The sequence below is a fragment of the Ursus arctos genome, unplaced genomic scaffold, assembly GCF_023065955.2.
Source record: "Ursus arctos isolate Adak ecotype North America unplaced genomic scaffold, UrsArc2.0 scaffold_4, whole genome shotgun sequence".
NCBI classification, from domain to species: domain Eukaryota; kingdom Metazoa; phylum Chordata; class Mammalia; order Carnivora; family Ursidae; genus Ursus; species Ursus arctos.
Window position 1 is genome coordinate 82,914,753 of NW_026623056.1, and position 15,271 is coordinate 82,930,023.

Consider the following 15,271-nt stretch of genomic DNA (forward strand, 5'->3'; position numbering starts at 1 on the left):
TGAGAGAATGTCTATTGTTTGAAATTACCCAGTTTGTGATAATTTGTTACAACAGCCACAATCAATACAAATCTTCTGTGTCTTCCCATCAGGAGAGAAACTGAGATCGGCAAAAACAGTCCCAGACAGATGATTCAGATATGAGCTTCAATAGCTTCAAGAAATTGAAGGCAAACACCCAGAGTTTTAAATGTTGATTTTTGACTAAATTATTTCTCCTATGGGCAATTCCCTGTATCAGGTTAAAATATGCACTATTTCTAGAAGTCAAAAATACTCATATAGGGACTATAAATGGCTCAATCTAATAGTACGTCCCCAGTACATTATAGCTAGGGTTTATTAATTTAGAAATGACTGATTGGCCCAAGAATATTTTTTAAAACTATACCATGTTACACAACTATGAATTTTGACAGATGTCTAAAATATGAATTAGTAGTAGGGTCTACTTTTCCTTATAGCCTGAATTTTATCAAAAATACTAGAAAATGTTTGGCAAACTTGGGGAATATTAACAGCCCGTTCCAGCTATCTTTAACAGGCTCTTGTTCAGGTTACATAGACTGAGCTGTATAAGGCTCTGCAGAGAGCTATTAGTATATAGAGAGGGATGGCTCCTGAGAATCAACACAACAGTAGGTTCCAAATAGCATTAGCTATGTGCTTTGAATAAGTCTGTGGTAATCAGTGAAGAGTAAGATTTTAAATTGGAAAAATGGAAACCTTGTGAGTAGAAACTATAGTTAGCTTGAGAGCAGAATCATTGTGAAAATAAAATAAAAAACTTCAAAGACTAAAAAACCGCTCACACATACCACAGGTAAGGGCATTACCCCTGTGATGAACAGGGAAATTTTGCATGCCAAAAAGTTTTCATTTGGAATAATAGACCAACCCAAGGGAGCTCGAGTGAAGGGGTTTGTTTTAATGACACACAGGATCCTCATGGAAACCAAAGGACCTGAGCAATAGCAGGGCTCAGCCTCATTGAGATGAGAGCTGGAGGGTGTTCACCGGCCAACCTAGCTCTTCGTCCCTAAGCAGCAGGTGTCTCTGGAATTTCAACACCTAAGGCTACATGTGAAAAAGGTAAGCTTTCATGGGCAAAGTGTTTTTGTAAAGTAGCTTAAAATGGCTTCTATAGGATTTGTCAAACCTTTCACCTTTCACCATGTGTTTTGAATCATCAAGCACAGGATACAGAGTATATGTTTCTGAAGATCTTTTTAAGTAAAGCCACAAAACTAAGGACTATTAGTTTTTTTTCCAAGTATATTTTCCAAGAAATGCTGTGCTAGGCTTTCTCATTGAGCTGGATGATTTTAACATCCAAGTCCCTGCTGCGGTTAGGGCTGCCAGGGCTAGAGGAAAGCCAGTATAAATTACTGGGGCCTGGAGGTCCAGAAGCAGGCCAGGGGCCAGTCAACGTTGCACATCAAAACCAATTCCACTGAACAATTTTTAGCCAGTCTGCCTTTGCCCGTAGTCTGAAGCCACTCTCAGCAACTGTGAACCCAGTATCCATACACTTTCCATTTTGGAGGACAGTCTCCAAAGCATTTTGGACAATAAACAGCCTTATCAAAGCATGCCCACAAACATGCAGACATACTACATCGTTCTCGCTACATGCAGAAGTTCTGGTGTTTTAATTGTTCTTATTTTCATTTACTTGAAACGACCGACCAAAATGTCATTTTAATTGGTGAATGGTGAGTCCCTTTACTATATGGACATTACCCTGCTAGAGATGAGTTCTTTAACCATACAGAACCACTACTTACACATTGCATTTTGCAGCTCTACAACATCTGACCATTTTTAGAAGGATTTCATGGTTTCAAGAGAAATTAGCATTTTTTTAAAACTTAAATTCAATTAATTAGCATATAGTATATTATTAGTTTCAGGGGTGGAGTTCAGTTATTCATCAGTTGTATATAACACCCAGTGCTCATTACATCACGTGCCCTTCGTAATGCCCATCACCCTGTTACCCCATCCCCCACCCAGAAATTAGCATTTAAAACAAAATGAGGCACTTGTCAAAAATCACGGAACTATATGTACTTAAATTTATGAGAGTAAACTTTACTGTTTATAAATTATACATCAATAGGGGTGCCTGGGTGGCACAGTGGTTAAGCATCTGCCTTCGGCTCAGGGCGTGATCTCGGCGTTATGGGATCGAGCCCCACATCAGGCTCCTCCGCTATGAGCCTGCTTCTTCCTCTCCTGCTCCCCCCTGCTTGTGTTCCCTCTCTCACTGGCTGTCTCTATCTCTGTCGAATAAAATAAATAAAATCTTTAAAAAAAATTATACATCAATAAACCTTGCTTTAAAGAAACTAGGGAACTTTCCATTTTAGGAATACTCTCATGAGGAAGGTGCTCACTGTAAGGCTGTGCAATCTGGGGCCAATTCTGGGTGATGAGGTTATCATCACCATAGGCAACCATGGCTCAAGTCAACTGAAGCCCTCTGGGAGATGACAAGGAACATACTGGAGAGATTATTCATTGGTATGGTAGATCGTGCCTCCCCATCTCCCACAAGGAGCCCCTGGCCACCAATGACTGAGTGCGGTGGGAAGACAAAGGCCAGCTCCTGGAGAACTAAACTCAGAACTGCAACTCTGGCTTGAGGAGTCCCTGTCAGCCTTGCTGAGACCTTCTTAGTCTTACATCTGAGACTTTAATTCCTCCCACCTCTGCTTCAGAGGTCATGCCCGCCTCATGATCCTGCAGTTCTCAGGCTCTCCTGGCCTCCTCCAGTTCCTTCTCCTTTTTCCATCAATAATCTGCTGTACTATCTAATGCTATCTCAGCGACTGCTCCCCAGAGGACTGGAACTACTGGGTATTTCTCTTCCTGCTCCCTTCTTTGGCTGAGGGCTGTTCTCTGGGACATTATCTGGTGGGCGCTCCAGCCTGTTGCACAGGCCAAGAGAAAGCCCTCAGGCAGAGCTGCGGGTGCCTGCAAGACACCAACGCATCCAAAGGGATAGGGGTGAGGCACCACCAGCATGTGCTATGACGGAGCCATCAGTCTTTATGACTGTGCTTTATATTGCCTCAATAAAATAGCTTTCCTTTTCAAAAGCCTTTCTCACCTATTTTGGAGTTAATTCAGAAGACTGATCCAAAAGGAAAAACTGAAGAAGCAAACCTTTAGCTTTATTAAAATGTCACCCTCTATTTATCTTTTGCTAATTCCCTTCATAAGAAAGGATGTACTCTAGCTATTTCAGGAACAAAACTTTTTCCAGTTCATCTATGCTGAAATCACCTTATATCAAGGTCCCTGTGTGGTATTCAAACCCATTCTTGAAACCAAAACCGCCTGAGGGATTGCACAGGATAAAGTTTCCAAGCTTACTACAGGAGTCCTTAAAAATAGACATAGGAAAAATCACCAGTCTAATGGGTTTGGAAACACAAATTTAAGGCACGCATGATGTGCATGTCCTATGTATACATGTTTATGTTTTATTCTCTTGAAGTTCTCATTTTAATTCTATTTAGTAGGCCTCTCCTGTGTAACAGAATGAATATGTAGGGATAAGCATGTTCCTACAATAGAGATAAAACTGACAGAGCACTTACGAGAGCTCATAACACTGTTATAAATATTATTTGACCTGACCAAGGGTATGCATGCTCCTAGTCTAACTATGTTAGAGTCATATGAAATGCTCTAAAATCAGTCACCAGCAAAATACAACAAAGGATCTATTTAAAAATTAATTTAATGCTTGGCTAAAGCTTAATTACATATATAATTATCAAACAATAGTCCTTAATTTCCAAAAAGTTCCTCTTTTGAAAATCACAGAATCAGAAAGCATAAACTTTAAAACAAGTTCTCTGAATATTTACAACATGGTATAAACATTATAGAAGACCAAGGATATTAAATTGCCTGGGTGTAGCTAATCAGCAAGGCGTATTCTTTATTGCATATATAACTCACATATGTGGGATTTTAATAAAATGACAGACTACTAAAATTCAAATGCATGTATTTTTGTAAGCTGGTCAGGGGGTAAAATCATGAATGAGAGAGGACAGTCAGCCCAAAACCATGCAGTGAGGTTTGTGGGGCTATTATTTCCAAAAGTTAAACTTCTATGTTCTTCTCAAAAACCTATGTTGCATATATTAGAGTTCATATTAAACCCACATTTGACTGTGATGCTGATTCAAGGAAGAAAGTTTCCATTCACCCAATGAGTAAGTCCACACTCAACTCTCAATTTTAAGGCAGCAAAGCTACAGTGATAGCAACTGCTAACCAAAAGGTGATGAACACTTAGTCACTTGCCAGCCCTTTTGTTGCAACAGTGTAGTAATTTCCCTAAGACAATTTGCTACTGAGTAATTTTCTGCTGTTAAAAGGCTTGCTCCGTAGAAAAACACCACAAATTTCCAGTGTGAAAGTAACTCCATGGTGGTATAAATATATATATGCATAATTACACAATTTACACTGCACACATCGTTTACAGAGAACAATTAACTGAGAGGGTTAATCTGAATGACCATATAAAATAGTTCTGTAAACAAAGTATGACAGGCAGTAAGGAAAACATTAATAGGCTTCCTAGAAATAATGTGAATTCCTTTCATTCCAAAGAAATTGCATTTAAGGACACAGTATTGAATATTAATAATGTTCTTTGTATTAAAACAAGAATCAATATTTTACAGTTTAAGAAACTTTACATATATACAAAATTTATACACTGGGAATGGTATTAAAGCAAACAGACTTTAGTCTCACAGGTCTATTTTCCTTCGATCAAAGACTTAAATTCTTTCACATTGTGGTCACTTGCAACAGACATAGCATGATCCAGAGCGCGAACGCTGGCAAGGAGTTTTACTATCTGTTTTATGTTTTCCCTAAAAAAGAAAAAATGTAGCAACATCTTATTAATACAAAAGCCTTCAAAGGAAAATTTGTTACTGACTTTATGGCCACTTTTGAGGTTTGCAATCATTTTTTTCAAGCATACATTTTTAAAGAAGACAGAGATAAGCAAGCTACAGCATGTAAAAAAATAAATTTTTCCATATAAAACAAAACTTGTGTATGTTTGAATGACTAGCCCAGAGACCAAGTATCCACTTCCAAAAACAAAAATACCCCAACATTTCATTCAGATCAATGATTTTCATTGATATCTAGAAAGGAAAGAAAACAATCTATTGTCAAACTACTTCAGAGCCCTGCCTCCCATTCCCTCCTGAATCAGAGTCCCGGGTCTTTCAGAACGTATCTGGAACCCAAATGCATTTGTGTGCATTCATCCCCAATCCATCCACCCCCCCACCATAATCTCCACGCTTCCTGAATTCACTAAGAAAGCATAAGCTGGCTTCCTCTATCACCCCTGCTAGCTGTCATTCTGGGTAGTCCTCAAATTTTAGCATACACCAAAATTACCTCGAGGGTTGCTGAAACACAGATCACCAGGCCCCATCCCCAGAATTCAAATTCAGTGGGTCTGGGTGGGGCCTGGGAATTTGCATTTCTAACAAAGCTCCCAGGTGATGCTGATGCTGCTGATCCAGGCACCACTTCAAGAGTGACTGTTTTAATAGCTAGTTTGAACCATGTGTGAGAAACAGCACACAATGTGACATTATTAGCTGTCTCTTCTCTGCAAAATTGTAGCAAGCACCTTTTAGGGAAGGATTATATTTGTAAAACTTTGTAACCCACATGGAACCTATTTTACAGGCTCTGCACACAGCAAATACTTGTAATAGGTGCTGAAGTTCTTTTCTGTAGAAAAGTAAATACCATTTGTTGATATTTAACTTCCTAACAAAACCAGTTAAGTATATACAAATCAAAATTTAAAAAGTGATTAGGACTTATCTAGTAAGAAACACCAAGAAAAAATATTAGTGCCAAGAAATAACAACCAACAACAAAATGCCCCACACTAAAGACGAAATTAAAATGTAAGTCAAAACGCCGGCCAAAGAATTTTACCACTAAAATCTCTACTATCTCCTTGGTTTTTAACTTTATTGTAAGAGACAGAGAATTTTCTCCAGAAAGTAAGGTTTTTTCCATGAAAGGGAAATGAGGGAAAAGAAAAACGTTTTGTTAGAGGAGTATGACTAATGGTGTATATTCTGAAAATGAAAACTCTGACATTAGGAAGAATATATGAAATGATATTTTTTTAAAAAAGGGATAATGGTTCATTTATTCATCCCTTCCTTGCAACGCCTGGTAAAAAGCATGTACAGGCTGCTCCCCAAAAATCATGAGTGATGACCTTTAGTCTATGATATGGATACAGGAAAACGCCAGAGCACACAAACGTCCCGAAACTGGCATACAACCTTTAATATTCTTAAGTTTCAGTGACCAGCTTCTTGAGGGTTTACATCTATATAATGAACCTCCAGAGATTAAGATCCATGACATTCTAAGAGCCTGAAATCTCCCCAATTCTTCAAGGGAGGAGACTGAGAAAACCATGATTCATTCATTCACCTTAGAGCTGGTGCTTACCAGAAGTCCTTCCTAATACCTTCATAAATAACATACTGGAAAAAAGATAAGGTCAAACTGCAAAAATAAAAAAACGATGTGTCTTTTCAGTAGGTTTACCAATACCAAATCAATGCACAATTTAAAGTAAAATATAAACATGACTCTAAAACACTTTAATAATACTAAAGGTGACAAAAACTAAAGACTCTAGATCACCATTTCATTGAACAATTACAAAAAATTACCTTGCATTTCTTTTTTCCACATCGGAACATCCAATACTGTTTCTGTAGATTGTATCTGCTAAGTGTACAAGGTATCGACAGAAGTTTTCTAACTGAGAAATAGTTCTTTCTCCTTTCAGGTTCATGAACCACTGCTTCGGGAAACAACTGATTACCTATGAAAAAGAAAGATGTAAAATAAAATAGTTAAAATAAAGTATCTAAAAGCTGAGCCTAGACAATGGGGATAATGTATGTAACTAGAAGACCCGCTATTGAACTACATATAGCCAATTGCTTTGAAGGGATATTCTTTTAAACCTGACTTTCCACATTAACTATACAAATATACCTGAATATATCTGTATTTTTAACTTCAACAGATAGGTACTCAAAACAAAAAAAAATGACCTTCAAGATTTAAGTAAATTAGGGACATAAAATTGATAACCAAATGCTTCATTTTCCTGTCTTCCAGGAAGCCCCAAATGAACTGAATTGTCCTTTTATCAGCAGCTTTTGATATAAAAACATGTGCAGCATAAATATCACATTGTAGCCCCTCCCCATGCTGAATAATTCAATGAGTAGGTATCCGCGCTGGCCCAGGGTGAGGTCAAGACAACACTGTACTGGGGGGGGGGGGCAGCTTAGGCCAAGAGCCTAAGCAAGGTGAGGCTGATTCCACATGGGAGAGGGCAGGGTACTAGCAGGATTCAGTTAAGTGGGCAGAGAAGGCTCCCCACTAAAGAACCCAGGGATGCTTGGAAAAATGACGGATTCTAGGTCTGGGGCCAAGCAAGTAGATGAGCCCAGAACATCATGTGCCGGAAAGCAAGAAAGTGCTCCCCCAAAATGAGATGACATGTTACAAGGTCACAGAGGTCAACTTGAAGGGACTCCAGTGAAATCTGGGACAGTTCCTGCCAAAGACGCAGAATCTGAAACCAACCATGAAAATATCCAACAAACCCAAATTGAGGGACATTCTGCAAAATATTTAGCTCATCATCTTCAGAACTGTCAAGGTTGTGTAAAGGTCAAGGAAAAACAAGAACTCTTCCAGATTAAAGGAGACTAAGAAAGATGTAAGACATGACAATTAAAAGAACGATCTGGGAATTTCTTTTGCCAAGGATGTGATATTATTGACATAACTAACAAAACCTGAAGGGTCTCAAAGCTTAGGTGACAATAATAGATAAATGATGTTGATGGTTATGTCATACTTATGTTTAAGAACATCCATGATTATAGAAAACACACAAAGTATTTGGGGCAGGGGAGTATCATGTTAGAGACTTACTCTGATATGGTTGAGGGAAAAATTTTTGTATTGTACTTGCAAATTTTCTTTAATTTTATAATCGTTTCAAAAAATATTTTTAAAAAAGAGAGACTGGGGGTGCCTGGCTGGCTCAGCTGGTAGAGTATATGACTCTTGATTTAAGGTTGGTAGGTTTGAGCCCCACATTGGATATAAGATTACTTAAGAATAAAATCTTAAAAAAAATACAATAAAAAAGATGAAATTGTAATTCCCATAAAGTAGAAAACAAAATAAAATTACTTAAATGAGAGACTATTGTTGTAATAACACTCAAAATAGCTTTCATCCAACTGTTAAAAATTTATAATTCTGAAATTACAACTTTTATTAATACCTGCCAAAATAATGATATAACAGATGGATAGAAAGATAAATACAAATGTTACAGTATACATTTTTATATAAAAAATGCTGAGGGGGTTCAGAAGTACCTAGGAGGCAAACTGATTGTCAACATTACACCAAAGTCAATGATCAAAGGAGTTTTCATAAAATTCTAAAATCTCTCTTCAAACAAAGGAAACTCAATTCATTCTAATTTACAAGCTTTAAAAACTACAATATGGTTCATTTAACTTACATTCTGGGCTTTTTTGATGCTGTCATCTCCATATTCTGAATTTTGAAAAGCCATGAGAATGTATCTATTTAATAAACCGTCTATTGACAACTCCTGAAGAGTTTTATTCGAGAAAATGCCATACCACTGAAGAAAATTCCCTAATAGCTAGAAAGAGAAAAGAAAATTATTTTCCCAATTATATAATTGACACATAACATTGTATAAAGTGTACAACATAATGATTTGATCTAAGTATATATTGTGAAATGATCACCACAAAGTCAGTATCCCTCACCTAACTAAATTTTTTCCCTTGTGATGAGAATTCTTAAGATCTACTCTCTAAGCAACTTTAAATATACAACATGGTATTATTACCTACAGTCATCATGCTGTACATTACACACACAGAATTATTTTATTTTGTAACTGGAAGTCTGTACTTTTTGACCCCTTTCACCTAATCCCCACTCCCCCACCCTGGACTCCCCATTTCTGGCAACCACACATCAAATCTCTGTTTCTAGAAGTCTGGCTTTTTTACAAAACAAAACAAACAAACAACAAAACTATTCCAAGGTATTGTTAAGCAATTAAATTAAGTCAAAGAAAATAGAGTAAAACACCTCATGAAATACAGTGCACCATGTCTTGCTAAAGTACTAACAGTTTTAAAGGGTCCAAATGTTGCCTCAAATGAATGAGGATTTGAATTTTAAGGTGTAATTAATTAAAATTAACTAAGTAAGACATAAACAGCCACATGGGGCTAGTGGCTACTTTATGGGCCACTGCAAAAACAGAACATCTTCCATCATAACAGAAAGTACTACCGGGCAAGCGCTCATCCTTCAATAAATGTCCTTTGTTCAAAATCATGCTTAAGTGAGTCCTACAACCATCCACAAAAAGATAAACTCTCTTTTTGACTACAACACTGCATGTTTACCAGATCTCACAAAACTGAACTGAGCTACGTCACCTTAACAGCTCAACCTACTTAAAGCTCAATACATGCAAAATAGAAGGCATTAGTTTAAAATGGGAGTTCCCAGCCCATCCCATCACAAAAAATTCCCAAGTTTCTCAGTATTTCTCAGCTCAGTAAATGTTAACATTTAACTGATTAGGCCAGAAGCTTGGATGTCGTTCTTCACCTCTCCCTCCAGTTGTTTGACCCCCTGCCATCCACTGTGTCCACTTCTCTTGGTTCCTGTTGCCACCCCCCTAATCTAAGCTGCCATCATCTCTTTCTGGACTTCACAGCTCCTCAAGTGATTATGAGCAAAAGCTCTGGAGTAGTCTTTTTCAAGCAGGGTTCTATGAGAGAAATAAAACCACAGAAAATGATCTGACTCTTTACTTAATTTTCCCAAAGATGGTACATAGCAAGTACCGATCTAGACGCAAGGAAAGGGGAATGCATTATGCTTAGGGCATTAGATATTGATTATTTCACAGACCCCAGCTAAGAAGAGCTACTCATCAGTCAGACTGGCCTCAATTAGACTTCCATTTCTACACTGAATGACTCTGGGCAGGCTATTCTGTACCTAACTGTCCCAGGAGTAGAGTGAGAATAACAGTGTCGAGTTATAGGCTACTGTGACAACTCAACAAGATAAGCAATAAAGGGTGTGGCACAGTGCTTGCCACATAGTACGTCCATAATAAATTTTCATTATTACTATCCTTACCTGCTTTGATCCATTATCCACACAACAGCCAGAATAATCTTAAAAACAGCAATTTGTGCATGTCCCTTCCATGACCAATATTAATTTTCAACAAAGGTACACAAGCAATTCAATAAAGACAGCCTTAGCATTATTTAGCCAAATTACGGAAACAGCCCAAGTGTCTATCAATTGATGAGTAAAGAAGATGTGATGTGTATACACACACACACACACACACACACACACACACACACACACTGGAACAGTATTCAGCCATCATAAAGAATGAAATCTTGCCATTTGCAATGTGGATGGAGCTAGAGAGTATAATGCTAAGTGAAATAAGTCAAAGACAGATACCACATGATTTTACTCATATGTGGAATTCAAGAAACAAACAAGCAAAGAAAAAAAGAGAGACAAACCAAGAAACAGACTCAACTATAGAGAAAAACTGATGGTCCCCAGAGGGGAGGCTGGGGAGAGGGGGTGGTGAGTCAATAGGTGATGGGAATGAAGGAGTGCGTGTATCATGAGCACTGAGTGATGCATGGAATGGGTGAACCACTACACTGTCCACCTGAAACTAATATAACACTGTATGTTAACTATACTGGAATTAAAAATTTTTAAAGTTAAAGAAGAAGAAGAGCCTTTTCAATAAACAGTTCTAGAACAAAGTTCAATCCAGGCCCCACACCTTATATAAAAATGAACTCAAAATGGATCATGGACTTATACGTAAAACCCGAAACAATGAACTATCTAGACAAAAGGACAGGAGAAAAACTTTGTGGTCTTGCGTTAGGCAAAGATTTCTTAGCTATGACACCCAAAGCACAACCCATGACAGGAAAAAGTGATAAACTGGACTTGATCAAAATGAAGAACTTCTGTACTTGGAAAGACTGTTACAGGAATGAAGACAAGCCACACAGTAGGAAAGAAAGACTCGCTACAAATCATACACCTGATAAAGAATCTGTATCCAGAATACAGAACTCAAAGCTCAGTAAAGCAATTTTTAAAAATGCAAAAGATCTGGGCACCTAGGTGGCTCAGTTAGTTAAGCATCTGCCTTCGGCTCATGATCCCAGGGTCCTAGCATCCAGTCCCAGTCCTTGTGTCGTTGGGCTCCCTGCTCAGCGGGGAGCCTGCTTCTCCCTCTCCCTCTGCCCCTAACCTGACTCGTGCGCTCTCTCAAATAAATAAAATCTTTTTAAAAAAATGCAAAAGATTTCAACAGATACTTCACGAGATAATATATACAATTAGCAAACACACGAAAACATGCTCAACATCATCAGTCATTAGAGAAATACAAATTAAGACTGTAACAGGACACCATTACACACCTAGTACAGCACTCCAAAACTGACAATGCCAAGCGTGATTTGTGGTGAAAATGAGGGATAACTGAATAACATTAATATATTGTTGATTTGAAAACCAGTTCTGTGTAGGTATTTACCCAAGTGAAATGTAAACTTACATACCCAGAAAAGGCCTGTATGCAAATGCTTAAAGCAGCTTTAATTCATAATCACTCCAAACTGGAAACAATCCAATATTCCTCAATTGGGGAATGGATTAAAAAAAAATACAGCAACTTGCGGCATCATCCACCTTACAAAGGAATACTACTTAGCAATAAAAGAAATTAACTACCAGTAACACATGACAACACTGATAAATCTCAAATGCATTACATTAAGTGAATGAAGCCAGACCATAAATGATTCCATTCATAAGGCATCCTTACAAAGAAAACTACAGGACAAGAAAAAGGGGTGGCCATGGTGCAGGAGTGTGCTTGACTACAGAAGGACATGGGGAATTGGGGGAGATGGTAGAAGTGTTATGCACCTTGATCTGGGTAGTGAACACATGTTTGTATGTAAATTACAGCTCCTATATCATCTGGGAAGCTCATCTCTTCCCTAACTTCAGCCATCCTGGACTTCTCGGTTTTTGTAATGTATGCTGCTCTTCCTCACCTCAGTGCCAGCTCCTACTTATTCTTCTGGTCTAATGATATAAATATCACTTCCTCGGGGCAGTTGGGGATCTTCTGTGACTCACCAGTCAAGGTGCCTTTGTCATATGCTCCCATACTACCGTGAATTTCTCCTTTCAGGATTCATCACAACTGAGATAATAATACTTGTTTGCTATCAACTGTGCTGGATTATAAACTCCATGAAGGCTCCACTTGTATCATATTCAGTGCTATATTCCCCAACTTAGAAAAGTAACTGGTACTCTACTTGCTGAATAAGCAAGGCATTCTGCTGGCTAGCTTAAACCTTGCTTTGGAACTCAGAATACATTTTCTCGTGTGGAAACATCAAACCTGAATAACTTTTGGAATAAAAATAGTTTGTAAGATGGAGTTTGTATACAGATATCAATCTAAGCCTAAAGATTTACTTAATCAAATAGTAAAATACCTTCCAAAATATATGAGCCAAACAAAATCTGAAGTCTTTTAAAAAGCCTAGACACATACCTTAACTGAAGACCAAAACTGTCGTTGAAAAAACAAATAAGGCCCAGAATTTTTATTTTCCAAGACACTAAGAAAAAAAGAGAAACATGAGCGAACATTTTATATGTTAAGCGCCATCTGATTCCTGGAAAAGATTTCTACAAATAAAATAGGTGAACAAAAGAATTAAGTAATTTTTCAAATTGTCAAATAATTATATTCCAGAAGACAGGTTTTAAAAGAAAATGGAAATGTACTGTGAGATACAAAGGAAGTACAAAAAGCATTATTTGCTTTATTCTGCTTAAGGGAACCACTTTCCCACTGAGCTAGTCTCTACGGGCTACAGGTTTACACTAAATAGGTAAAGTTTGTATTTTGAGCTACCTTTAGTTTTCTAGAACTTAAGAAGCTTCTCTGGAAGATAATGGATAATATTATCATCTTTAACATTCTGAAGAGTTACTTACTTTTTGGGATATAAGGGCATGAAAACATCATCATCTAAAGTTCTCCGCATTCTTAATAAGAGTGCTTTTAGGTATACCTAAAGAATTAAAAACAGATCACACATTTTAGTAAGGGTTATGATAAAAGTTAAATTTTAAGAAAGAAAAACAAGCCATATTCTAAATCACTTGAGTATTCAACTTCAAGTCAACAGTCTTCTCCAATTTTTTACATTCCTTGCTGAAGGCATTTAAGGTCTTTAATACTCACTACTCTTAGTTCAGCCCTCAACTACCAGGCAATGAAGCCACTTAGAAATCTGTAAACCCTTCAGGCTACTACATAGTACTAAGACTTAAAATCAGATACATATTCTGGTTCTTCTCAAAATGAGGTCAGTGAAAATGATGATGGAGAGCACCTTTTCCGGGATGCCTGGGTGGCTCAGTCAGTGAAGCCTCTGCCTTCCGTTCAGGTCATGATCTCAGAGTCCTGGAATTGAGTCCCCCATCAGGCTCCTCACTCTGTGGGGAGCCTGCTTCTCCCTCCCTCTACATCCTCCACTCATGCTCTGTTTCTTTCGCTCAAATATATAAATAAAATCTTAAAAAAAAAAAAAAAAAAAAAAGAGCACCTTTTCTGTGTCTAAATTGTCTACTTAAGAATGCCCAGAGGGATGCCTGGGTGGCACAGCGGTTAAGCGTCTGCCTTCGGCTCAGGCCGTGATCCCGGCGTTATGGGATCGAGCCCCACATCAGGCTCCTCTGCTATGAGCCTGCTTCTTCCTCTCCCACTCCCACTGCTTGTGTTCCCTCTCTCGCTGGCTGTCTCTATCTCTGTCAAATAAATAAATAAAATCTTTAAAAAAAAAAAAGAATGCCCAGAGGGATGACAACAATCTGAAGTTTGAAAATTAGTTGTTTTATATGATGTTCAAATGCTTTAGCATTTAAATCATAATGGTTACCCATTCTAGTAGTTTTACATTTTTCTTTTTCCAAAAAAACCCAGTTCTTAAAAGGGATGTTTGATTAGTGGGAAGTGGGGAGGTGAGAAGGATGAGAGGCTACCTGGAGTAATGACACCACCTTGCCAGAGAGATCTTAACATTAAAAACATGATGATCTCAAATCTTATATATTTCAGGCTATAAAGGACCAGATGGCCTGAGGGAATCAGATTTTCTGGCAACCTTTAGAACATAACCACTCACTCCTTCAACTCTCGCTCATTTTTTTTTTTTAAGATTTTATTTATTTGCGAGACAGAGGGAGTGCGTGTATGTGCGCGCGAGCAGTGGGGAGAGGCAGAGGGAGAGGGAGAAGCCTACTCCCCACCAAGCAGGGAACTGGACGCAGGGCTCAATCCCAGGACCAAGAGATCATGACCTGAGCTGAAGGCAGTCACTTAACCAACTGAGCCACCCAGGTGTCCCAACTCTTGTTCATTTTTGAAAGGAGAGGGGAGAAAAAAACCTTTCACAGATAATAAATAATTAAATTACCTGGGTATTTTTGTTTTCTGCATTCACAACTGAAGGATATCCATTTATTAATTTTAGTGTAATTCCAACCATTCTTGAAGTCTGTGTTGTAGAAAAAGGGTCCCACATATTTTCAGCTATTACTAGTAAGAGAAAAGTAGGATGTGCTGAGATACAGAAGTAAATTGCAGCTGGCTTAAATCTGCATCAAGCAGCCCTCAACTTATAAATGCCAATCCTGATTTACTTTTTCTCTCTCTAGAGTATAAGCTCCACTCTTCTTTGTCCTCTTAACTCTGGAAACGTTGAGGATGAGGCAAATGTGGGGAGGGCATAGATTCATTCTATTTTCTGCTGCTGGGTGATAATAAAGATTGGCGGGGAAGGGAGGATTTCTATATCCTAGGAGATGTCCCACCATCTTGTCCCAGCAAGTTTTCCTAACTAAACTTGAAACGTTTGTAATATTTTAAATAGGTTCCCATACCAATGATCCCTAATCTTTTTTGAGAAATTGATGGAAGTAATGAAATTGC

General features: G+C 38.0%; 1 protein-coding gene across 1 annotated transcript in view; it reads right to left on the reverse strand.

The window, feature by feature from the left end:
- Positions 1-3,733: 3,733 nt before the first annotated feature.
- Positions 3,734-15,271, reverse strand: part of PAXBP1 (PAX3 and PAX7 binding protein 1) — a 33,414-nt gene continuing 21,876 nt past the window's right edge. The window contains exons 13-18 of the mRNA XM_026512515.4: positions 14,757-14,878; positions 13,273-13,349; positions 12,824-12,890; positions 8,654-8,800; positions 6,765-6,919; positions 3,734-4,907 (exon numbers count right to left, since the gene is read on the reverse strand). Of these exons, the coding sequence (XP_026368300.1) occupies positions 4,790-4,907; positions 6,765-6,919; positions 8,654-8,800; positions 12,824-12,890; positions 13,273-13,349; positions 14,757-14,878 (686 nt within the window). The 3' untranslated portion in view covers positions 3,734-4,789. The remainder of the gene's footprint in view (positions 4,908-6,764; positions 6,920-8,653; positions 8,801-12,823; positions 12,891-13,272; positions 13,350-14,756; positions 14,879-15,271) is intronic.